The 26,007-nt window shown below is 40.7% G+C and overlaps 1 protein-coding gene across 1 annotated transcript in view; it reads right to left on the reverse strand.

Annotated features, from left to right (window-relative positions):
* The window catches only part of MTUS1 (microtubule associated scaffold protein 1), a 151,566-nt gene that overhangs the window by 19,589 nt on the left and 105,970 nt on the right, over positions 1-26,007 (reverse strand). Inside the window, 2 exon segments of the mRNA XM_082444492.1 lie at positions 8,094-8,160; positions 16,340-16,554. Coding sequence (XP_082300618.1) covers positions 8,094-8,160; positions 16,340-16,554 — 282 coding nt within the window.

Raw genomic sequence — 26,007 nt, forward strand, 5'->3', positions numbered from 1 at the left:
GAACACGGAACCGGATCCGAGTGGCTGTTTTCTCAACTTGAGATGCATTAAGAGAGAAGTTCATGCATTCATACAATGGATGCCTCAGAATAATAGGGCTTAATTCTCTTGTGCAAGCTAGAGAGACTGCAAAGTAAGGCAGGTAAAAGAATGACCTTTTTTCTCCCTACACTGATTAGTCCTGATGAAATCTTATTCACATGTGGGATGACGGTCTGGTCCAGTCACAGATCTTAGTACAAAGGTGCCAGCTGGGCCTCCACAGAGCCCCGGGTTCTCCCTGCCAATAAAAGTCTGCAAAGGCTTTGCTGTTTTTCAGCTTAGTCACTGGCCAACAACATGCTGCAAAACAGATGCTCTCATAGTCACAACAGCAAACGTTCCATGGACCAATCAAAACACTTAGGCTGGAAAGTGGATCTGAGTCAAAAGCCTGGCTGAATAACCGGCATAAATGTTCTAAGCTTCAGGCCTGAGGAAAGCAAGTTAAGACTTTAAGGAAATCACATTTCAATCAAAAAAATAAATTTAATATTAATGAACAGGTGAGTCTGATACTATTCTGTGTCTCCTCCCTGATGATTCATTTTTAGGGGGCAAGGTTCAAAAGGGAAGGTCAAAGTTACAGGTAGGCAGGGACCTCCCTGGTGGTGCAGTGGTTAAGACTCCACGCTCCCAACGCAGGGGGCCCCAGTTTGATCCGTCCAGGAACTAGATCCCACACGCATGCCACAAGAGTTTGCATGCCACAACTAAGGAGCCGGCAAGCTGCAACTAAGGAGCCGGTGAGCCACAACTAAGGAGCCCTAGAGCTGCAACTGAGACCTGATGCAACCAAATTAATTAATTAATTAAAAAAACCCACCTGGGATTTATAAAAAACAAAACAAACAACAACAAAAAAAACCCAAAGTTACTGGTATGCCTATGATTTGGATGCCTATGTACAAGAATGGACTCAGTTCAGTTAGAGCTATTTGGTATTATTCTCTTACTCTGCTCACTTAAGTCTTAATGTATTTTTTACAATAAATGAACAACATTCTGGACAGCTAGTGTGCTGCCGAAGTGTGGCCCAGGCAGCACCTGCATCCGAGTCACCTGGATGATCATTACGAGTGGACTCCTCCATCCCAAGCCACCCGAGTCAGAACCGGGGATCTGCAGCTTTAATCTGGCCTATTTTATTACACAGTGAAGTCTAAGAACCACCGTTCTAGACAAATTACATTAAATCAGGAAAAACCGAACATATCAAAACTGGACACGGACAAGTGAGGAAAAAGACCAGGACAAGGAAGAAGACTCAACAGGCTTTCAGAACAGACACGCTTGGTAATATTGTGCATCTGTACAGGTGAAAGAACCCAACCTTTCACTTATAGAGACAGCCAGCCAAAGTCTAAATTTAGGACAGACAGGCAAGGATAGAAAAAGAACAAGCCAAGTTTAAGACGGAATCAACTCCATCTTTAATCAACTCAGTGAGATGAAGAATTGTTTTGGCATACGGTTGGTTTTCATTACATATTAATAGATTTTTCATTAAAGCCCACTTCAAAAATCACTTCTGGAATTCTGCAACTCAAAAGTGGCTTAACTGTAAAGAGTTTTAAAATTACTCTAAATATACAACCTTGTTAAACCACAACTGTACACAAAACTAGTGAAAGAATTAACACATTCCATAAAGGTGTGAAGGGAGGTTAGTTCACAGACACAGTCAAGTGTTGATTAGACAATGTGTACGCTGCTTTAGGCAGAGCCAAGTCACTTTTTCCGAGTACATAATAACAAGATATTTTAATCTAATAATACTTCTTGAACTCTTGACTTGAATAAAAAGATCCCAAAAGTAGTTATCAATGCAAACTAGTGTTCATATCAAATGATTCCCCCATCTTTCCAACAGTTTCACCACGGTTTCTTTTTTCATAATTAACAGGAGTTTGGTGGTCTGGCCATCCTAGGTTTTTATCCAGGTGCTTTGCTTTTCTAGCCTATTGACCTTAAGAAAGTTACATAACTTTTAAGCCTCAATTCTTCCCTCCCTCCCTCCCTTCCTATACAATGCAAACCAGTAGACTTAGAGATGAACACTGATGTTAGGAAAGAGTAGGCACCCAATAAATGTTGCTGCCATACCCATCATTTTTACATACAGAGGGCAAAATCGACTAGTCTTTTGAATCATTATTATGGGAATTCCAGGAATTTTTAGTGAATAAAGGGTTAAAATCTCATTTGTATCATGACATAGGAACAATCAGGACAAATGTATAAAAAGATGTGAGTTAGCTATTAACTCTGATGGCTAGAAAATAATTGTGAAATACAAACTACCTTTTTCTTTGTTAATTTAGACGAAAAAATGATTCCAATGATTAAGATTAATAAAAAAATACAGTAGGAACCCTAAAAGATCATAATTATGGCTCTCCATTACACCAACATGACCCTAAGAAAGAATCAGAATGACACATTTATTCCATATCTCAGAGGTCAAATGTTTGCTGTGGATTATGTAGAACATTAAATTGAACTGTCATTTATTCTGAGGGCTGACATTTTCAAAATGACCTGATTAACTGCGATTGTCAGGCACAATGTAAAATGTCTTCAAGAGAATTATAGCTCATCTTACTTTATTACTTATTTTTAACAGTTTATAGGAAAATATCTGTACAGAAACCATCAAGTAGAAGCACATTATAAGGGTAAAACCAACTTTCCCTAGCTACCATCCTCAGCAGTAAAATCATTCATTCATTCTCTGAAGTACTAAGCATCAGAAGTACTAACTGCCAGGCCCAAGGTACTAGCTGGTAGAGCTACAAAGATGAAGGACATACTGGCCTTGCCCTTGAAGTGCTCACAGCTCTGCACTGTGAAAAGAGGTCTATAAACAAATACCTATAAGAGCAAGGTACTTGAAGGGTATAGTAGAAGGTGCAGTTCACTTGTCTGAAGGATTTGGGTGAAACTGAATTGAAGACAAGGTATTTTAGCTAAGACTTTAAAAATAAGTAATGAGAAGAAGAAGGAGTTTGAGAGGCAAAAATAGAAAGATAGTGGGAAGAGGAGACAGCCTTTCAAACAGAGAGGAGGTACAAACGAGGCATGAATGAGCCTTTGCCTGGGACCTTGGGAGGGAAAAGGAGGTGTGCAGAGAGGGGAACGAGGGTCAGACACCATGAAGCTACACCAGAAGGTTACAGACACATCATACACGGTGCCTTTAGTATGCTTGGACTTCTTCCCAAAGCCAAAATGGAGTCACTTATGTTTGTTAAAGGTGTCCAGTAGAGGACACACATGAGATTTATTACATGTATAGTCCTGGTAGCACTTGGAGAAGAGAGAAGCAGGCCTGGAGGCAAGGTGACCTGTTGGGTGGCCACTGGGATATACTGCAGGTGAGAAATCACAGGACTTAAATTAGGACAGTAGCAGCCAGAATGCTGAAGAGAGATGGATCTGGGAGACATTCAGAACACAGACTGGTATCACGTGGAGGATGGAGGAAGAGGGTTATGACCTTAGTTGGCAGCCTGGGTGGGAAGTGAATAATAATCCAGTGCAGAAGGTGATGAACAGACTTTGAGGAATAGGTCTGAATGAGGAGACACTGCAGAGTATTCCGGAAGCAAGGGGCTAGGGAGTCAGGAAGGTCTCATTACACTGGACTGGCTCATCCAGAGGCAGCTCTTCACTGGGAAAAAAAGTATTTACAGCTTGGGAAGGAGGGGACTAGAAAAATAAATCTGTGAGTTGTCACCCTGTAGGTTGTAGTTGAAACCATGGGAATGGGTAAGGAAAACAGCCGACGATGAAAGCCTTACGATGACATTATTTAAGGGGTAAGTGAAATTATGCTACATCCACTCAAAAGGCATTACCATGATCATTAAACACGAGCGTATGAAGACCATGAGGCAAAATGGGAAAGTGCTTGACATAAGTTTAAAAATCAGAGTATCTACAATAAAATGGAAGGATCTCAAAAACATTATGTGTGAAAGAAGCCAGACACAAAGAGAATTTATTGTGTGTTTCCATTTACATGAAACTCTATTATAGAATGGACAAAACTAACCTCGAGTGATAAAAATAAGGTCAGTGTTTGCTTCTAGGGGAAGAGGGTCTACTGGAAACGTAACCTAAAGGTGTAGGTTACATGAGTGTGTGTGTTTGTCAAACTGATGGAACAATAAGCATCCCGCTGCATGTAAGTTATACCTTAATAATAATAATAATAATAATAAAAGAGTGCAAAGTGGTATATATTCATATAAACAAAGGAATATGCCAAAATATGGAGCTATGGGCTATTTACCCCTCACTCCACAATTTTCGTTAATTTTCACACATTGTTCTTCAATAAAAAGAAACTTTAGGGAATTCCCTGGCGGTCCAGTGGTTAGGACCCCATGCTTTCACTGCCGGGGGCCCAGGTTCGATTCCTGGTGGGGGAACTAAGATCCCACAAGCCACGTGGCACAGCCAAGAAAAAGAAAAGAAACTTTAAAACCTAAAATGCCCATAAATATTTATCAATTACCCGTGAAAATGGAAAGCATATATATATTTTTTCAGAGGAAGCAGGAATGGATCTCTGCAATTAAAGAGTTTACTGTCTGGGGACTTCCCTGGTGGTGCAGTGGTTAAGAATCCGCCTGCCAATGCAGGGGACATGGGTTCGAGTCCTGGTCCGGGAAGATCCCACATGCCGCGGAGCAACTAAGCCAGTGCACCACAACTACTGAGCCCACGTGCCACAGCTACTGAAGCCTGTGTGCCTAGAGCCTGTGCTCCGCAACAAGAGAAGCCACCGCAATGAGAAGCCCGCGCACCGCAACGAAGGGTAGCCCCCGCTTGCCGCAATTAGCGAAAGCCGGTGCACAGCAACAAAGACCCCCCCCCCAAAAAAAGAGAGTTTACTGTCTGAAGACAATAGGAAAACACAAGATATAGTATATACACAAATGCAAAATATCAAGGGCTCTCTGGAGCAAAGGGAGCCTCATGCTTTGGTTCTGAGGAGACTGAGAGGGGGTTTTTAAAGAGTTTTGTGCAGAAGCAAATGGTACGTTGTTCCACAAAGCAGGCGTGGCTCAGATGCAGATACACACAGGCTGTGCTGGAGGTAATAAGCTGGGTTAACCTGGGAGCAGAGGGCACCTGTCAGGAAACAAGTGAGACCACAGTGGGCAGGTCAGTCAGGGGAGGAGATCATCGGAGGCAGTGAGGTCTGACGATCAGAAGTGCAGACTCTACTTGGGTTTCAGTGCCCCTGAGCTGATGAGTTGTCCTTTATTCTTTGCAGTTCTTAGCAGTTTGGGAACCTTGCCTCAATTTTCATAGAGGAGGTAAAGAAAACTACTCAGTGGGAAAGCGACACCAACGATGTCCCATTATGTCAGAGGGGAAAGGTGGGTACTTTGATGGCACTGATGGTGGCGGCTCTCTTTTCTTGAGTTGCCTGTGATGGACCAATCACTATGCCAGTCACTTCACAGGTACTATCATCTTACTCAAACTCCAAAACAATCCAGCAAAATGCATATTAACTTCCTATCACCGGTGAGGAAACTGTGCTCAAAGAAGTCAGGTAACTGCTAACCAGGAGTGGAAGGGCAAAAACCCAGACGGTGGACTCCGCACCCCAAGCGCTTCTAACATATCAGGAAGGGATCCATCACGTCTCACCTTTCCATTTGTACGTGAAGAGCAAAAATAACCTGTCCTAAGGCATTTCTAATAATATTTAGTCGAATTACTACTCCTTTCTGCGGCAGAGTCTCTGCCCTCGCAAAATAGCAAATGCAGTTACTACACAGCTGTCGACTGCATGCATCTTAATAACTACTATTTAATAGCAGTTAATACTTGGTGGTAGACGCTTTGCAACAAGTCACCTCATGTAATCCTCGTGGCCACCCTTGAGGCAGACACTGCCGCCATTTTACAAAGAATGAAGTTGGGACAGAAGGCATGTGCTCTGTCACCCCTGCCCGAGGTCACCCAGCTACCTAAGATCTGAACCTGGACAGTATGACCACACGGTCTAACCGCTTTGTACCACTGCCTCACATTTTTAAACTGAGCTGTAAACTTTGCGGTGTGAACTTATTTCTATTGCAGCTCATGCACAATCAATCAAACCGGCAGCTCTGAGAACATTCTTCCCGGACTGTTCCATCAGAAGAAGGCTTCTCTCCCTTCCCCTCATGGAACCAAAAACCTTCCCCCAAATGCTCTACGCTGTTACGTGAACAATTAGATCTGATTCACCAGCAGTAATGCCACACTTCCTGAGAGTGTAGCCTTGGGTGACCGGATGATATGGCCGGGCCAACCACTTCATCCTGACACTCCGAGAGCAGCAGTGAAGCCACACCGGGGCACCGGCTCCTTATCACAGATGGGAAGGTGAGAGCGGGTGCAAACGGCTACAGCTATTTCCTGTCGGGCTAAGTAACCAACGGGAGGTGCTGAGTCCCTGGGTCCCGTTGAGATCACTGAATCGCGCTATCCACGGAAAGGTGGACAGAGGACTCCCCCATTCAAACTGACTGAATGAGCAAAGTGTTCCCTTGGCGTGTCTGCCTCGTCCTGGGGGGGCGGTGCTGAAACGTGAATCCCCAGGGAGGCTCCTCTCCACCTCTACCGGCTTAGAGCGAACCCTGAAACACACAAAGGAGACCTCTCTCCCGATCTGCTAACCCTATATCCATTACATTGCTTAAGGCGCAGACAAAAGCGAGTTAAGTTGGTCATCCGGGTAACCGAAAGGACACCAGTCACGTTCAGTAACCTGGCAGAGAGCCTTAAATGTCCCTGGGAGCCAGGCTGTTTCTTATCTGTGGTTTCCTTGAACTGTTTTCCTAGAACTCTCAAGTCTTTGGGGTCCTGAAGTTCCATCTGTCTTACAATTACTCTTCCCCAAAGAGTCCTTCCTAAGATCAGGAGAAAATGATGCCCAGGGCGAGGTATTAGGGCAAGTCAGGAGTCTGGCACTGCCCTGCATCGGGGAGTGAAAAGAGAAGAGGAATACAGAGGGAAGTCTTCACCCCACGTTCATGGCTACTTGATCTTTGCCCTGGCGTGGCAGGGGAGGGGGACTTAAGAGGGTTCAAGTCCAGCAAATTATACTGACAGTATTTAAACTCTGCTGTTGTCCAAAGAAAAACGAGCAGTTTGTCCTGGAACTAGACGAACATAATTTTCAACTCTGGCCGTTGCCTTTGCATTATTTATACAAGTACCTACACACGCTTTCAGCACACACAGAAAACCGCAAAGGGCAAGGAAGGCAGCCTTGCAATGAACTGCTCCAGACCTGGCTGAAGCTACAGCAGGAAGCTGACTGTCTAGGGCCGTGAAGCCTACACCGCATGGGGCTCCCAAGGCAGTCAGCTGACTCCAACACGCCAGGCTGAGGTAGGAAAGGCAGCATTGTCTCTGCTGCACGAACCCAGGGCTCTTCCAGGAAAGACAAGAACTAGAAGAGAGTTCGGCCTGGAAACAGCAGCCCTGGGGGGTGAGCGCCACAGACAGGAGAGACACCTGGCTTCCTGTGGAGCTGGGCCCTTACTCACTGCCAGACCAGCTGGAAGATTAGCACAGAGTGTGCCTTCTAATGCCATACCCACTACTCACAGACCCCCCCCCCCCCAAGGAAGTGTAATATAATCACTGCCACTGGAGAGGGAATTTTCTCACCACTCTTTCATATGAAAGATGGTTCCGGAAAGAAAAAAACCTGACGGGATTATCTAACAGGAATCCACACAATTACAAAAACCATTCTGTCCTTCTCTTCGGGAAAAGAAATGTTTTGGTCATCAGAAACTCTGCTAGGCTTAGTCAGATCAGTGCCCAGAACTCTGTGAACTTGAGGTCAAACTGCCAAGATTCAACAGCAACGTCGATAGTCAGTGTTTGCGCAGATACTGGAGTGAGTGGCTAACACTGCCGGCATGCAGCCCCAGGCACCACGCAGAGAGGAAACCAACGTTGACAATTCTCCCCTCCACCACCGGAAAAACTTGGAAGAAGGGGGGGAAAAAAAAAAAAAAAAAAGCTCTTACCTAGCTCTCCCCGGAGGTTAACAAGCTCTTGAGACAGGGTTTTGTGTTGTTTCAGGGCTTCCTCCCGCTGTGGAAAACACACATCAAGTTACTAATGTTTTCAAGAGGGTCCCTTTCAGTAAAGCACACATTTGTTATCACCAGGAAAATGAGACTCAGAATCGAGAAGCCAAGATATGAATCATTTAGGCTAACAGTTCGTGTTGTTAAAAAACACAGATGTCCCTTAGTTGTTAAGGAAATCCACATTTCAAAAATCTGTATTTTCTCAGGTCCTCGTGAAACATTCATTTGAGGCACTGAATGGCCCGTTTAAAAATATTTACTTTGAGCCATGCTTCACTACTGATCCCAGAACCTTTCAGCTAAGGCATACTTAAGACGTCATGCATTCTCCTCCTCCAAGGGCAATAAAGGCCTAATCAGTCTAAGATAAACGTTTAATGTTCTAAACACATGCACGTATATGAACTTTGTCCTATATTTGCAAATAGAAAAGTTTCCTTAGGAGACTAATCCTTCTAAAAGGAAGACGCGAAAGTCTCTTACAAAGCCACGGCGAAAAAAATAATCTTTTAAAAACAAAATGAAATTAATTTTACTCGGCTACACGTTATTTTCTAAGGATGATAATATGTTGGAGCAGCTATCATTCTAAGGAGAGGTTAGAGAAATGAATCAAAGACAATCAGGCAGCTGTTTCAGCATCAAAAAAGCAATTATCAGTCTTGCCAAGAACCATTTCCAAGTTACCCGCAACTCATCCGCAAGCACAGAGACACACATGCTTGTACAAACACAGCAATTAGATACAGTTTCTTACGAGGCAGTTTCCCTCCCACCAGCGTGTAAGGAAGGAAAAGGCAGAATTCAAAGCTCTCTGGAAATGCCCTCCCTGGGATCGCCCCGGACAGAGCTCCCACCGCAGCTGGGTCGCAGCGTTGCGGACGGCAGATCATGAGACCGGCCTTTGCAGGCGAGAGTTGCTTGTCATTCAGAGCGTTTCCCCCTCACGCCAGACCACCTCTGCCTTCGCCCCTGGCGTTCTTCCAGAAAAGCACTAGAAACAAATGCTAATTACCCTCGTTGCTGCACATGGAGAATAGAGGCACACTTTGCTGCCGGAGCAGCCCATTTTCCAGCTTCTGTCTCCAAGTCCCCCCCCTCCCGCCCCCGTGCAGGTGGCCACGCCAGCCACCAGTCCGGTCGGTCTACACTCAAAGCTCCACCAGGAGGAGCGCCATTGGTCCTCGGTTGGCCTCACTTCGCGTCCCGCAGGTTAGCGTGTGCCTGGGACGCCTCCCTCCTCACAGGAGCTGAGGCTGCAGCTTCTGCCTTTGGCACAGGCTGCCTGCGACTGCTTAAAGCCACAGCCCTTCATTTATGAAAAACGAGAGCCAGCGCTTAGACTGATCGATTGCCACTTACTTTCAAATATCAGCTGGTACAGGGGAAAGAAAAACCGGCCGCCTCCGCGTGGATAATGGAGTTATTTTTAGACTTGTGAACCTTTTTATTCCCTTCTCTAATTAGGGGTCATTAGATGAGCATACTTGCTAACAGAAAAAGGAAATTTATTCTCTCAAACCTGTGTGCTAAGTGAGTTATGAACGAGGTGAGGAACGGTGAAAAGTGTGTGTTGTGACGTAGAATTTAACATGACATTATAAAATGAATGATGTTTTCCGGAAAAATTCATTTGAATGCTTACAACGTGGTTCCCTGGCATTTTAAGAAGTGTGACCTGCTGAATTGAGAGTTGGAGATCAGATATATGTTATGGTTTTTACCTTCTACTTTGTAATAGTCCCTCACGAAAGAGCTAGGGAAGTTAACGATACACGAGCACTGTCCTGGACATTTAACAGTGAGTGGAATTTAAGGAACACTTCCTCAATGAGTACATTTTAGCCCTAATGATATTCTAAATGCTTGATTTTTAAAACGCAGTATTAGGTTGTTCTGAAATCACAAATCAGTAAGTCCAGTTTTTTTAAGTGAACAAGCAATGAGTTTTCTAATGTAGAAATTAAAGTTTGAGGAAAACCAACCCGGATAAAATTGGGAAAAAAAGCGAATAAAAATATATATACTCTATACTTCTCTTAATCTCAAATGTAAGCCTTTGTGATCTAGTTCAAGTTAAGTATCAGCAAGTTTTGTCACTCGAGTGACAAGAGACCCAGAAGACTGCTTTGCTAGATACACGCAAGCAGTCCTGTAACACATTCGGTGACCTTGCTTAAAATTCACTCTTTTCTAAGAGCTAAATCCTTAATAGAAGGAAAAGCTGGCAAGGAGTTAAGTCACTTTTCAAATTTACAGAAATCCTTAAATATGGAAAATTGAAAAATTAAGTTGGTATAAAGTTTCCAGGAGAGATTCTGTGAACTTTTACATCCTATCACAAGTATCTACAAGGCAGTCTTTTTGCTTATTAAAGGGACTTTGCGGACAAGCAATTTCAGTACAGTTGAAATCCAAGGTTGGTTGAATCCCTGATGTGGAACCTGGGATGTGGGCGTGGAGGACCAACTGTATTCCGTCACTTTATATGAGGGCCTTGAGCATCCACAGATTCTGGTACCTGCTGTTGGGGCGGGGGGCGTCCTGGAATCAGTCCCCACAGGTACCAAGGGCCAACTGTATGCATGGGGACACTGCCCCCAGCTCCACTGCACTCAGCCTTCCTCAGTGCCCAGAAGCCATCGATGTCTTCCAACCTCTGTCAATCCTAGTGGCAGCGACAGGAAAACCATGGGATCGTTTTGGACTCTGCCTTGTCTAATGGGTTGTGCCACAGTCGATCAGTTCTTCCCTCCTAACGTGTCTTGAATCCACTGCACTTTTTCTATTAGTGATGCCTCCACCCTAGTCCTCATCCTCGCCAACCCCATTCCTGAACTATGGAAAGCCTCCCTCCACACTATTTTGCAGAGGATTGGTAGATTTTTATCCCATATTCTGGGTACAGATAAATGCCCTCATTCTCGCCAACCCCATTCCTGAACTATGAAAAGCCTCCCTCCACACTATCTTGCAGAGGATTGGTAGATTTTTATCCCACATTCTGGGTACAAATAAATGCCCTTGCTCAACAAGAGTCTTCCATTGAGTGCATAGAAAATAAACTTCCAAGAACCTCAATCACCCAGCTCCTGTTTAGACACCCTACTCCTCTTCTGTCCAAGTCATGCTTGCCATGCATGTCCCACCTCCACAAGCCGGAATACTTGGTCTTCTGTACCTGACCCATTCTATAAGCCTTCAGGGACTACTAACTGTCAATCATAGATACTACTCCCTTCCCCCACACACCTAGAGAGGACATTTATCCTTCGGAATTGGTTGGCAAGTTATTACTCAGTACCAGCTTACCAAGTACCATTCCAGATGCTGGGGAAAATATGGAAAAAATTTAAGACATGGTTCCTGCTTCAAGAAGCTTGGGACCTAGGTAGGACTAAGACATCCAGGCCCAATAACTCAAGGCAGATGACCTCATCTGAGGGGAAGCAGTACAGGATAATGGAAAAACCAAGGGCTTTAAATATGATCCTATGTGAAATGCCGACCACAGCGCCCATATCATAATAGGCACATACTCAGTGTTACTTTCTACCTGACTCTCCTGGCAGCTTGCCCTTTAAGACATTTACCCTTTCTCTGTAGATGACAAAATGCATTTTGTCACTTAGATACCGTCTGTTTCTTTTTATTTAGCTGCTCCTGTATCAGTGTTTCTGTCTTAGATGATAAACTCTTTATGGTCCAGATAACAAGTTTATTTAATTTTCTTTGTATTGTAACATGCAGAGTTCCACACAATGAGAAGAAAAAAAAAAAGAGGGAGGTGGGAATCTGGTTGGGAAAAATGCTTTTATACTCATACATTAAATATATGAAGTGCTCCAAGAAAAAAATGGACTCACCATAATTTAATTAGGAGTCCCTGGGACACAGGCACTTAGTCTCTGGCTGTCATCCCATCGGTGAGCCTCAATGTGCTAGCTTGGGAGAGTGTCAGAAGCACAGGGGATTTTGCAGGAAAGAGCCACATCGGATGGCTCAGATGTATGCTCTCTCTGACCTCCTCCATCCCCACTACCACACGATGAATCGTGTCCACTTTTTTTTGGTCTGAGACATTTTTATTTATAGACTGCTAGTGTCACTCAAAATTCATCTGTGTTTAGATGCTACTTTAGGTTAGATTCCACTATCAAAAACAGAATTGGAGGCACACTGAATAACTGGTCAGAGGCTGGGGTGGGGTACGCAGAAACTTTCACGAAGAAACTGGGATCACTACCACCAACACCGTCTGGCACTCGGTCTGCATGCACAGAACACTGTACAGCTATGCAAGGATAAACCAACAATCAGAACTAAAAGTAACAAGAGCGCGTCCTCTGAGAAAGAGAAAGTGTGGTATTGGTTTCCAGATTCATGAGACATGCGTTAGAACTTCTGCTCTGTAATGAATGATGTCTACCACTAAAGTGGTAAAGTTGTAGTTATTAAATAGACTTGCAACAAAAGGATAAGTGACAGTTCCAGGATTCCCTATAATCAATGATTTTTACCTAAAATTTAATGCTCTGAAACGGTTTAGGAAAAATTAGCAATAACGAGATATATATGTATATATAGATCAGTATAGATCTACAATCTATATCTACCTATCTATATATCAATCACTTCTATAATGGGTATGAGAGAACCAAAGGGTTAAGTAAAAATTTTGAAAAAATTGCTTAACTTTTCCCTTGGGTATATCTTTCCTTTCCAACTGTTTTTTTAACAGTGTGCCCTGTACACATTAGGCAATCAGTAAATATTTGCTGATTGATTATAAAGAGCTAGAAAAGAGCAAAGAACATTTACATAAAGACTTTATATGTTCATCTTACATCTGGGATTCCGTCCTCTTTATTGATCCATTTGTTCATTCAGATACACACTGCGTGTCTATTATGTACAAGGCACTGCCATAGCAGCTGGGGTGGTTTCCTTAGAAAGCACCAGAAACAGATCCAGCTCTCAGTGAGCTGACTGTCTTAAAAAGTAAAAACAACTTTGAAATGGTTACCTATCAGGTAGAGAGTGACAGAGAAATATAGGTGCTCCTAGAATCCAGAGAGTAGATAAAACAGAGAGCTAGAAGGACCAGGAAAGTTTTCGTAAAAGAGGGCGTTTTTGAGCTGATCTAAATTGGGTGTAAGATGAAACTCACATGCGATACAAGAATCCATGAAACTCATTAAGAGTCTGCCCTGCCAGTGGACTGAAGCATCTCTCAGTGTGCCCGACCCAGTGAAATATTTTCTCTAGTGTTGGACCTAATCTTTCTCCAATTGATCATTTGATAAAATGTTTAGTGGCCAAGTCGTATGGAAGGAAAGTATCTTTAAACACTAGGACCACATGGAGCGCGGAAGGGTCATGCCACACGGGGTACCGAGGGACTGAGAATACAGCTGAAGCAAGACTCCTATTGTCCACCTCACATCCACTCCTGGGCCTTTGCTCACTGACAGGCATGGAAGGCAGGACGGCCTCATCTATTTAATTTGCATTTTTAACTTTGGTGGTTTGTATAATGAATCCAAGTAAATTAAATCCAGGTAGTAATGTGATGCTAATATAAGAAAGATCTGAACACGTAGGTATTAGGGAGAAGGGTGGTAGCCCAATAATGGTATTTGAGCAAAAGATGAAAAAGTACAGGAAGTTTATAGGGGATTCTGAGTTCATAGTGTCCTAGACCTGGGTTCAAATCCTGGTCCTCCTCTTATCAGCTATCTGATGATAGTCAAGTACTTAACAGCTCTATGCCTCAATTTTCTTATTTGTGAACTCCAACTTGCGTTTTGGAGAGGATTTTATTAAGTAAGAACGTCTGGTACTTAGTAAATATTCAACAAATGTTAAACCCCTCTTGCTTCTCCTTTACCTTCCTGATTATACAGCTGGAGCATACCGGCAGTGAGGGGAAGGTTAAAAGGGGCAGTGGGTGCCAGATTACAGAGTCTTATATTCCAAGTTACACACCAGAGTCATCCAAGAGAAATATAATGTGAGCCATGTATGTAATTTTAATTTCCAAGTAGCCACATTTTTTAAAGATTAAATTAATTTGACAATATATTTTATTTAACCCAGTATGTCCAAATCATCATTTCAACATACAGTCAATAGAAAAGTTATTAATGAGATATTTCACATTCTCTTTTCATACCGTCTTCGAAATCTGTGTGTATTCTACACTTACCGCATATCTCAGTTCAGCCTAGCTACACTTCAAATGCTCAATAGCTTCAGAAGGCTAGTGGCTACCATACTGGGCAAATTGGCTGTAGACAATGGACAACCACTGAAGGTAATCAGTACAGTGGAATGCTTTGGGATGCAGTGATTGGGATGGATTACAGAGGAGAGAGTGCAAGCCTCAAGACTGGTTAAGAAGTTATTAACATAATCCAGGAGGCAGTTATCCAGGGCTTGAACAAGTTTGGCATCAGTAGAGACGGAAAAGAGGAGATGAAGGAAGGGGAGAAACACTGTGGGATGAGAACTCACCAGACTTGATTGTTTTCATGTGGGAGATAAAGGAGAGAAAAGAGTTGAACATGGGGTTGTTAGGCTAGATATAGTAAAATAAATAATTGGTTTATCACTAAATAGACAAACTAATTGTTCCCTACATTTGACGTTATGTAGTTTCCAATTTAGCTTACTTGGTTACATAAACCAACTCTCAAAATTCCTTTCTTATATAATAAAGAAAAACAAAAATACTGTATGCTACTGTAATTTAAAAACTAGGTAAATGTCTGCATCTCCCCCTCAAAAAAGTTCATTCGAACAAAGCTGTAAAATGGTCACCAAATACTGATTTAAACTGTCTACTAGCTTAGCAGCTCGTCGAAGGCACAGACCAAGTCTCATTCACCTGCATCTCCCTTTGCCCCAGACGGGCAACCATATTAGAGCAGCCTCTGTAAGAAATGAGTATAGGTTTGTTGGATTGAACTGAACTACAGAACAAGCAGATTGAACAGTATTCTTCTTGAGATGTCAGGTATCCTCATCTTTAAAACAGTGATTTAAAAATATCTAGAGAGCTCAAGCTACATTCTCAACCCAGTATTTCCCCTTAAATAATTATACTTTTTGTTGCTATGCCAGTAGCATACGTTCATAGAAACTTGGTTTTCTCAATGAATTTTAACTAATTCCTGAATTAACGTCCTTGTAGAATATCAGGGAAGAGTAATAAGTAAGCAAAGAAAATCTGTTTCATGTTTGTTGTACCACAAACTATTTTAGGAATGGATGGAAATTCTGAAGACTCCCTAGACCACTCCTGGGAGTTATCTCAAAAGTGTTCTTTGACCCATAAATATAATCAACCTCATTTTTCAAAGCATTAAGTTCAGTGTGATATGGAAAACTACACATAGATAAAAAAATTAAGTGAAAAAAAGTTAATGCTGTGAAATAAAATTCATATTTTATGGCAAGAAAAATTTAAACATAAAAATATTTTCTCTGCCCTTTGGCCTCCTCTCTCCCTTCTACTGTGCATTGTGTATCTGCAGTATACATTGACCAGACCTCCCCCATCAGGAGAAATACCTACTCAACCATAAAGAACAACATTCTCCTAGCACCAAGCCAACTCCTTAAAGATAACATTCCCTCTAGATCTTGTAAGGGGTCACATGACCAACCACTTTGTACTTGCAGATCTGGATTGTGTAAACTGTTAATAATGTGTCGCCCCCGTCCCAAAAAACTTATACATAACTGTGCCTTGACTTCTAAGGGGTGGAGCAATTCTCAGAGCTTTCTGAGATGCTGTTCCCAGGTTAAAATCCTCAATTTGGCTCAAATAAAATTTTGCATTTCTTTCTTAGATCGACTGATTAATTTTGTTTAATTGGCAATGCTAATATAGTCTAGAGGTATATAGAAGTTTAACAGGCAACTACGTTTTCACTGTCGTTGGTCTAACAGACCCCAGAGGAGAAAAAGAAGTACTAAGAAACGTTTCAATCCCAGATTTCTAGAGAGTGACTCAGGTATCAAGTGAGTTGACAAAAGCATAACTGGGTGAATTAGATGTGATCTTACCAATCATTAACTTAAAGATATTCACAAGACAGGAGCACGAGCATTGCCCATCCCCCCGCCTGCCCCTACCTTAGTGAGAAGGCTGTTTAGAGGGTACACATCCTTACCTCAGACAGTAGGTGCTGAATCACAACTGTTAATGCTTCAAACTTGGTATTACCACGGGAAAGAAGCTGCTTGAGCTGAAGGATAAATCCACTTTGGTTTTCACATTTTGTTTTATACTGAGCCAACTCAAGTGTTTTTTCTGAGGAGAGCACATCTGGAGATGTCTGGGTCTGGATACATAAACTTCTGGGACTCTTCTGTCTGCCCTTTTCAACTGCAAAAGGAATGAATATAGGTAGGAAAATATGTGACTTTTTTTTATAACTACCACCATCTGGCTTCACAAACAACTAGAGAAGCCACAGAAATGCACTTAAGTTATGTTTACATAAGGAAAGCATATGGATGAGAACAGGGATTAATCAAATATCAAGATTTCTGGAACTCAGAAACACAGACGACGGCTTTAATTCTGACATAAGTTATATATGGGGCAGAGAACTAGGGGGCATGAAACAAACAGATTTACCAATCCAGAAACATGAAAATTGCGTGCAAAATAACGTTGATTACATAGTTTCTAATTTTTCAGGTAAATTGGTACAGAAATCTGTCTGTGACAAGAACCCTGACTGTCCGTTCTGATCACACGGGCTGAAAAAAAACACACGAACGACTGGACTTTAAATGCCTTTCCCTCTTCTTATACGTTTCGTACCAACTTCCTGTCCTCTCCCTGCTGATGGCCTGGTCCTTACAAAGATTTACACTCTAAATGAATCACTTCCTAATTCCTGATAAATCACCACATATACACTGAAAATCTACTCCTATTTAACCCCTGATCTTTAAATTCATTGCTAAGAGTATTATACTCTTTTTAAAAAATTTTTATTTTATATTAGACTAGAGTTGATTTACAATGTTGTGTCAGTTTCAGGTGTACAGCAAAGTGATTCAGTAAGAGTATTATACTCTTGACTACACTCTGCCATTTTCTATCAAATACAAGCTTTGTTGTTTCTTTTCCCCCTTCAAGCGGTAATATGGCTTAAAAATTTTTTATTTTAAAGCACACACTAATACTCCAAATCCATTTAAGATGCCATGCTAAGTGATTTCTCACTTTCTGTCATGGTGCCCTGGGAATTACTCTACTCTATTTTACATGAAAAAAACTGTTCCATTTTGGAACCATTCCAAATGTCTCAGTCACTTTAAATGTCAAACAGAATTGGAAAAACAGGAAACAAGCTGCTTAGCTTCCTAAAATAAGTAGGCTGAATAACCAAGACAAATCTAAATCTAGGGGAAAAAAAGACAAGAAACTAAAAAAATAAATGTTTCCTTATTCTCAAAGTCATTCCCTATGGCATCCACATTCTATGGTGACAAACAAACTTAAGACAATTTTATAAACAGTAATTATTTTCTCTAATTTTTTAGAGGGAAGAAAACAGCAATTTCTTGAAGGAGAATGAAACCTCAGTATTCATGCTCCAAGAAGCAATGGCAAAATACACTCAATATATTCTTTAAGTTAAAAAAACAAACAAACAAAAACAAACAAAAAAAACAGGAAAAGGGCTCTCATTTTCTATGGTAGCTTTCCATGGTTAAACAACTCAATATTTGTATTAATATTTGATAATTCTCAGTTCTAAAATGACTAAAATATTTATTGTGTTTCAAAAATACTTAAAGAGAAGGGAAAGTATGCATTAGTCTTTGTTAGTAATCATTATTCACTGCTTAGCAATAATTGCCACTTCCAAAGCAGACAGAGACAGTAACCAATTTCACAGTCATAACATTAAAGTCCTGAAAGGAGAACTTTATAGAGTCACATATTGATGAAAAATAATCTAAATATTTTACAATTTATCCAAATATCTGAGATTAGTATTCCTCTATGTCATTTTCTAAAATTTAAAATGTTCCCAAGGACTTCACTGGCAGTCCAGTGGTCAAGACTCTGCGCTTTGGGCTTCCCTGGTGGCACAGTGGTTAAGAATCCGCCTGCCAATGCAGGGGACATGGGTTCGAGCCCTGGTCTGGGAAGATCCCACATGCCACGGAGCAACTAAGTCCGTGCGCCACAACTACTGAGCCTGTGCTCTAGAGCCCGTGTGCCACAACTACTGAGCCCATGAGCCGCAACTACTGAAGCCCGTGCGCCTAGAGCCTGTGCTCCGTAACAAGAGAAGCCACCGCAATGAGAAGCCCGTGTACTGTAACGAAGAGTAGCCCCCGCTCACCGCAACTAGAGAAAGCCTGCGCACAGCAACGAAGACCCAACACAGCCAAAAATAAATAAATAAATAAATAAATAAAATAAATTATTAAAAAAAAAGACTCTGCGCTTCCACTGCAGAGGGTGCGGGTTCGATCTCTGATCAGGGAATTAAGATCCCACATGCCACACAGCGCGGCCAAAAAATAAAAATAAATAAACAAACAAATAAATAACAAATAAAATGTTCCCAGAAATTATATTTGTCATATAACATATAATAATTATACTGTTTTATTATATACTGTTTTACTGTTTATAGTGTTTTCTCACTTTCCCTCTCTGTGGTCCTCCCAGTAACCCTCCGTAAGGAAGGTGAAGTTCAAGGATGTGAAGGGCCTCGCCCGGGGAATAGACAGCTTCTATAGGACAGACTCCAAGTCAGAACCTAGGCTTCTGTTCCCACCCATTCTGGAAAGTGGAGATGGGGTGGGGATGTAATATATTACATAATTAAAAATAAACATTTATGCAATAATCTTAACAAAATGTTACTTTAATTCATCCAAGCCCATTATCTGCTAACTATTCATTTCAGTAATGAATATTATTGGATATTTACTGATAAATTTTTACGGATAAACGCTTAACAACAGTTACAGATAAATACCTACCTTTTATATAGTGTTTTATATGATTTTATACAAACAGAAGAGCAAAAAACAACTTTTAACTCTTTGACCATCTAGAATTTCCTGCAACATATGTAGTAGATACAGGTTCACTTTCCTGACCGATATCACTGCTATATGTCCTACCAATACTTATTGAAATATGTATTCATTTATTATTCATTGCTCTGAAGTTACCATTTCTTGAATCCTTAACAATGTTCCATTCTCTTCCTAGAATTTCTATGTTAATCAATTTTATTATTTACCACAGTATCAGTTTTTAAACTGTTATGTTATAATTTACAAAATCTGAGAAATGAATCTTCTATATTAACATTTTTAGAGAAAACATTCTTTAAGTTTCTTGCCTACTTAGTCTCTCAGATGAATTTTAGTATTAACTAGTCATGTTCTAATAAGTTATTTCTAAGGAAATATATTAAATTAAATGTAAATTAACTTATTAAGCATTGTTTTTTACACTCACATTCAGAATATAGGTACTCTTTTTGTAACACCAAAATTTTTTTTCCTTAAAATTATCTCTTATGCCAAAGTCGGGCAGCAGCTAAGTATTTATGTTTGGTTCCTTTATAAACTAAAATTTTTTCACTGGATTATCAAGCCTTTTTGAATTTACAAGTCTACGGAAATTATTTGCTTAGTAATATTGTTTGGCTAAACTCCTTGATTATATGTATATAATATACCTTCCTTTATCTGTTTTTCTTACTGAATGGTTAATTCCACCTCTAACGTTATTTTAAAGATAAGTCTCTCTATCTTTTCTTGGTTTAAAGAGATTAACTCTAGTGTTTCTCCATGGACATAAAGTCGATTTTAAAATAATATACTTACATAATGTTAAGAATCTGTCAATACTTTTTGAAAAAGTGTATAAAAAATTGTAAAAAGTAAGCGTTGAATTAGTCCTCTGAAACCATTATGATGGTTTTTATTTTACTTCAGTAAATTTAGTTAAAGGCTCTCCTTATGCAATTGTGGCTTCAAATTCCCGAGACAAACTTTTTTTTTTTTACCATCTGAAATGTAATTTGACATGTTTTTATTGAGGTATAACTGACATATAACATTATATTAGTTTCAGGTGTGCAACACAATTCACTATTTGTATATACTGCGAAATGAGCGCAATAAGTCTAGTTAACATCTGTCACCATACATAGTTACAAAATTTTATTCTTGTGATGAGAACAAGATATACTCTCTTAGCTACTTTGAAATATGCAATACAGAATTATCAACTTTAGTCACCATGCTGTACATTACATCCCCATGACTTATTTATTTTATAACTAGAAGTTCGTACCTTTTGACCCCCTTCCCCCACTTCATGCCTTGTCCCCCAGGCCCAACCAACACTTAGTTTTTTTCAAATCTGTCAGTGTAACAGTGTAAGCTACTCCCCAGTTTGCTGCTGAGAATTCAGATGGCTTAGATCCACAAGTGAGTTAGTATCTATACATTTCCTTTATTACATTTTGGTTGCTTTAGCTTTTGGTAACAAAATGGCATTTGTGCTTATAAAAGTCCTATTCTCCACATTTTGTAACTGTTAACTGTGTCAAGGCATATCTACTTTTTGAAAGTTTAGAAAATTCTCTAGGACCTAATACTATATTAGGAACGCTGCTAAGGTCACTCGAGAATGAACTTAAGCAGTTTTTTGCTAAGGTACACCCTGGAAAACATCAACTGTCCAAGTCTGATTGCATTCCAATCATGCATGTCTCCTGGTTCTTAGCTGCTTTCTCATTTGTGCTTTGACCGGTTAGTTTCACCATCATTTGCAGTTAAGTGTTAGGGTGTGAACTCCATCTAACTAGAGAAGTAGGGGAGAAAAAGCTATTGCTTCAGGAAGAGTCAAGCTGTCCAGAAGACTCAAGACGGTACCACCTTCTTTTTCTCTCAGGCTTTCTTAATAGCTGGAGAACTGGAATCTCACACATCAACATCAGTTCCTAAGTGTCCAGCCATGGAAACCCCAAACACACCTAGAACTCAAACACCGCTCTGCCTCAGCAAGTAATAGAAATCATCTGAAATCATCATGTACATCACGATGCAGTTTTCAATGCTACCCACGGAGAATCTCATTCAAACATTTAAAACAATTCTGATGTCTGTCTGTCTGCATAGTGTCATATACCCAAATTGATGTTTAAGAACATAAAATTTGGTGATAAGCCTTCTCTAACACACCCTCACACAAACTGTTGGACTCACAGCTGGTAAGCAAGAATTTATTCTATCATGAATCCTACACAGGAGTAAATTAACACCTATAGAAGGGGTTTCATTGCAAAGTTGTTTGCAAAGAAAAGATCAAAAAACAACCTAAATGTCCATTAGTAGAGGTCTGGTTAAATAAATGTATGGTACATTTATATAGTGAAATGTCACAGCTGTAACAGAACTAGGAAGCTCTCTGTGGTAAATAAAAAACATAGTGAAGAACAATGTAGATGATGTGCCCCATTGTGTCAAGATGATGGGAATATAAACATTTTTTTTGCTTATAAATTCATAACAAAACTATCGTATAATACATATGAAAGTACTAACAATGTTTACCTTTTCAGAGAAGGAAATAAGAACCAGATAGACATAAGGTGTTCTAATGCATTTTTAAATTTTTTTTAACCACAGGGTAAATACATTACCTATTCAAAATTAGAACGTAACATTTTTTAAAGATGGTTAAAATGAATTGTGAGCTTCAATCTTTAACACTTAACCATCAAGCAAACATAAGTCAATCCATGTTTCTTCCATGGGGAATCTGGACAGAAATCTAAATAACGCAGCTTCTGTTGAATGTGAATTCTTAAAATAGATTTAGATGTCTTCAAATTTCAACCTAAGGGCAAATAAGCAAACAGCCTGCACTCTACCTAGAGCTGGAAAAGCACACTGTGACCTCAATCTTCCGCTCCACATACCGGGCTCCCTGAGGACAAAACTGGACCACATTGTAGCTGATGACCACATGGTAGCTGATGACCCAGTCTGAGCATCTTTCCCTTCCTCCTCACTCCTGGCCCAGCGGAAGAACAGAGATGATGCAAAAATCTCCAGTGACGTTCAAAGCCCTAATGCTCATAAACAGAGTACCTCATAATGCCAAAAAAGCAAGTTTCCCTTAAATTCTACAAAATTCATTACTTGTAGGAAATTAGCTTAATATGAACCAAACTTTGCCCTTGTGTTCCATTTATTAACATGTGACTGTTTTGATAATGCAGCTGTATTTAAAACTATAAAATATTTTGTTTATTATACCTATTAACAGGCTGTCTAATTTCAAAGAATCAACTTACTCAGAAACCTTAAAATTAAATGTTAACTTCTACATAGATTCGGATGCGTGTTGACAAGATAATTACCACTGCCATGTCTGGTCTGACCTTCCTGAGGTTCATTCCAATGAAACTGAAACCTCCATCAGGAAAGTAAAAGTCCTGAATCCAAGACATTTGCTCACTTGAAAACTAGCTGGATAGCACTGTTTACTGTCTTTGTTCTTTCTACTCAGAAACCTCAATTTAATAAAATTTAAAACTAGACTAATGAAGTTATTTATCATCTTCTTAAAGAAAATAGTTGGGGAAAGAAGAATAAGCCCATGTTTCAGGCTCAAGTCACTCAGGCATACAGATCCCCACCTCAAGGCTAAACACAATTTTTGTGGGAGAGACTTAACAATTCAGACAGGGACTAACCTATTAGCTGCTGAGGACACAAAACTACACATAGCATTCAGTAACTAATGTTTGCCTAGTGTTTTATGTACCGATTGACTTATTATTCATTCACTCGCCAAATATTTATCAAAATCTACCACGTGGCTTTGCTGTGGGGCAGGTGGACCAGACTCGTGTCTTGGGGGCGGTGGAGACACGTAGAAGAAGGTGGTGTTCTACAAGGATGCATGAAGACACCTTGCTTCTACGGTATTAACCTCTTCCTGTTCGACTCTCACATATTCACCTATCTGTGAAGGTGACAGTCATTGGCTCTTATATGCTTTCTACTACATACTGCATTGAAAACTAATGCTTGTGGGTTAATAAAATGTAAGTAATGAGCTAATGGGCTCTACCAGCAGCCTGGACAGACAACTGATTCCCGTCTTTCTGCCTTAATCTGAACCTACGCATCTAAAGCCCTTCCGAGGGACACCTATCTTTACACAAGTTCTTTCCGTCAGTGTTTCCTCAGGATTTGATGGGTATTTATGGGATGCCCATGGGATATTCCATGACAAGAAAGCCTTAAACATGAGCTACCAGGAAATATGTGCTCTGATAAGAGAGAGTATCCAGTTATGAAACAATCACCCACATGACCACTGTACACTCAGTAAACGTCTGTTGGATGTGCTTCTAACACATTGCTTCTTGTTCTCAAGGAACTTCTTTTATGCAGCAGAGACCGAAACAGGCCATCACCAATGGCCATATGATTTGATAACTGGGTAACAGAATTATGTACACAGTGTGGTGAGAGTACAGGTGGAGAAACACCTAGATCTGGGGCTGTCAAGAAAGGGTTCTAGAGACAGAGTTTGGATGGACATTTGCATGTCTGGCAGACAGATAAACAGAAAAGGCCAGAAAACACCAAAGCATAGAGGTATGGGAGGCCCCGGAGGCCCTGGTATTCAGTGCTGACAGCAAAGCTCTCCTGAAATTAAAGTAAGATGACGTGGCTGGAAGCATAAACAGGGGCAAGACGTGTGTGCTGTACAAGGTTTTCTCTCTCTCGTAGGAGATACAGAATGGTGCCAAGCAGGGGTCTGGAGACACAGTGAAAGAAGATCTGAACTGGTGAGCAGAGTGGTCAAGAGGGAGGCCCAGGGCGGGGAACTGGTGGTCGGGGCAGTGAGAACAGGCAGGAGATGATGAATGTTTATGAGGCAGAACAGGAAGACTTCTGGACCAGTTGGATCAAGACTTATCAAGGATAAGTCGCAGTTTCCAGCTTGGAGATAGCACGAAGAGAAGCAGATGAGCACGTGAGAATGAGAGAGAGGGCAGAGGGAGGCGGCGTGTGGCGTGGGACCCGCGGGGAAGTGTACTGACATTCTCTAACACTCTGCTCCTTATTCTCCAAACAGACTCTATTCTATCCTCACCTGCTCCATCATGCTCTCCAAACTGAATCGTCTGCAGGGGCATTTTCCTGGGGAGCAAATCAGCTCTTTATTTCCCATTGTCCTGAATGCAGCCCCTAACACAAGCCTATTAACACACTTTCCCAGCTTGATCAATTGAACTGCACACCCACAGAAATCTAGACAATCTTACCAAGATCTTTTTTTGAATTATTATTCAGTGTTGTATGAAAGGAGAAAGCACTCCCCTTGACAAGGATGGAAGAGGCCCTCAGGCCTGACAACAGGCACACAGTTAAGGCACTGAGAACTACTTCATGGCATCTAACCATCATTTTAAACAAACAAACGAACATGTTCGTGTTATCAATTATTAGCTTAAATTTATATAAACCTTTTCAGGGTTCCTTTCATTATGTGTTTGCTCTAGAAAAATTAATAGTCATAATTAGGAGCCACATATAATATTTTTCTTTTTCTGGGTAAGTATGGCATTTGCTGACTATGGAACATTTCAAGCTCAGCAAAGCACAGTGTTTAGACTTTTAACATTACCCAAGCTAATTCTTTTGGAGGTGGCTGGGGAGGGCTACTTTAGGACACCTATTAAAATTTTACAGTATTGTATTTTTGGAAGTGCTGCAATGATTTGTATTATATATAAAGTGGTTTTACTTTCTTAATTTCAAAAGCAGATTACAGAATAGAAGGCATATTCATATTAAATATACCTATTTCAGATAACTATTGCTTAGACAATTTTTCCTGCAAAACAATCCAAAATTGACCATAGACATTTTCCATGTGGCTGGCAGGGAATAAAGCAGATCACTTATGTTCTTAAAATGGACTACTAACTGTAAAGAAAAGTTAATAGAAATTCATTACATTCAGAAATACTTTTAAGAAGGTATCACATCTGCCAATTTGTTGGCTTTCTAAATAATCTAAAAGTCCACCTTAATGTGCTAAAAGTTTACGGATTTGTGGGACTTCCCTGGTGGCACAATGCTTAAGAATCTGCCTGCCAATGCAGGGGACATGGGTTCGAGCCCTGGTCCAGGAAGATGCCACATGCTGTGGTCCACAACTAAGCCCGTGTGCCACAACTACTGAGCCTGCACTCTAGAGCCCAAGAGCCACAACTACTGAGTCCCCACGCCACAACTACTGAAGCCCTCGCGCCTAGAGCCCATGCTCCACAACAAGAGAAGCCACCACAAAGAGAAGCCCGCGTACTGCAACAAAGAGTAGCCCCCGCTCACCACAACTAGAGAAAGCCCACGTGCAGCAGTGAAGACCTAACACAGCCAAAGATAAATAAATAAATTAAAAAAAAAAAAAGGATTAGAGCAAAAAAAAAAAAAAAAACAGTTTATGGATTTGTTTCCGGACTAAAAGAACATACTATAAAAATGTGCAAGTAATGCAATTTCATGCCTGTATCATTAAAAATTCTGCAGATGTCAAATGAAAATATTTTTATTTTAATCATCTAACAAGCAAAACTTTCATTATTTTAGTAGAGAAAAAAGATCTGAATTTTTATTTCAACTTAAAATAGGAAAAAGTAGCTTTTGTTATACTTGTTCACACTGTATATGAACAAATTGGATAGGTCTTTTCTCAGAGCATAAGGAAAGGGATAAAATATATACCCACCGGGGCTTCCCTGGTGGCGCA

Source organism: Balaenoptera physalus, assembly GCF_965194825.1.
Source record: "Balaenoptera physalus genome assembly, chromosome: 21".
NCBI classification, from domain to species: Eukaryota; Metazoa; Chordata; class Mammalia; order Artiodactyla; family Balaenopteridae; genus Balaenoptera; species Balaenoptera physalus.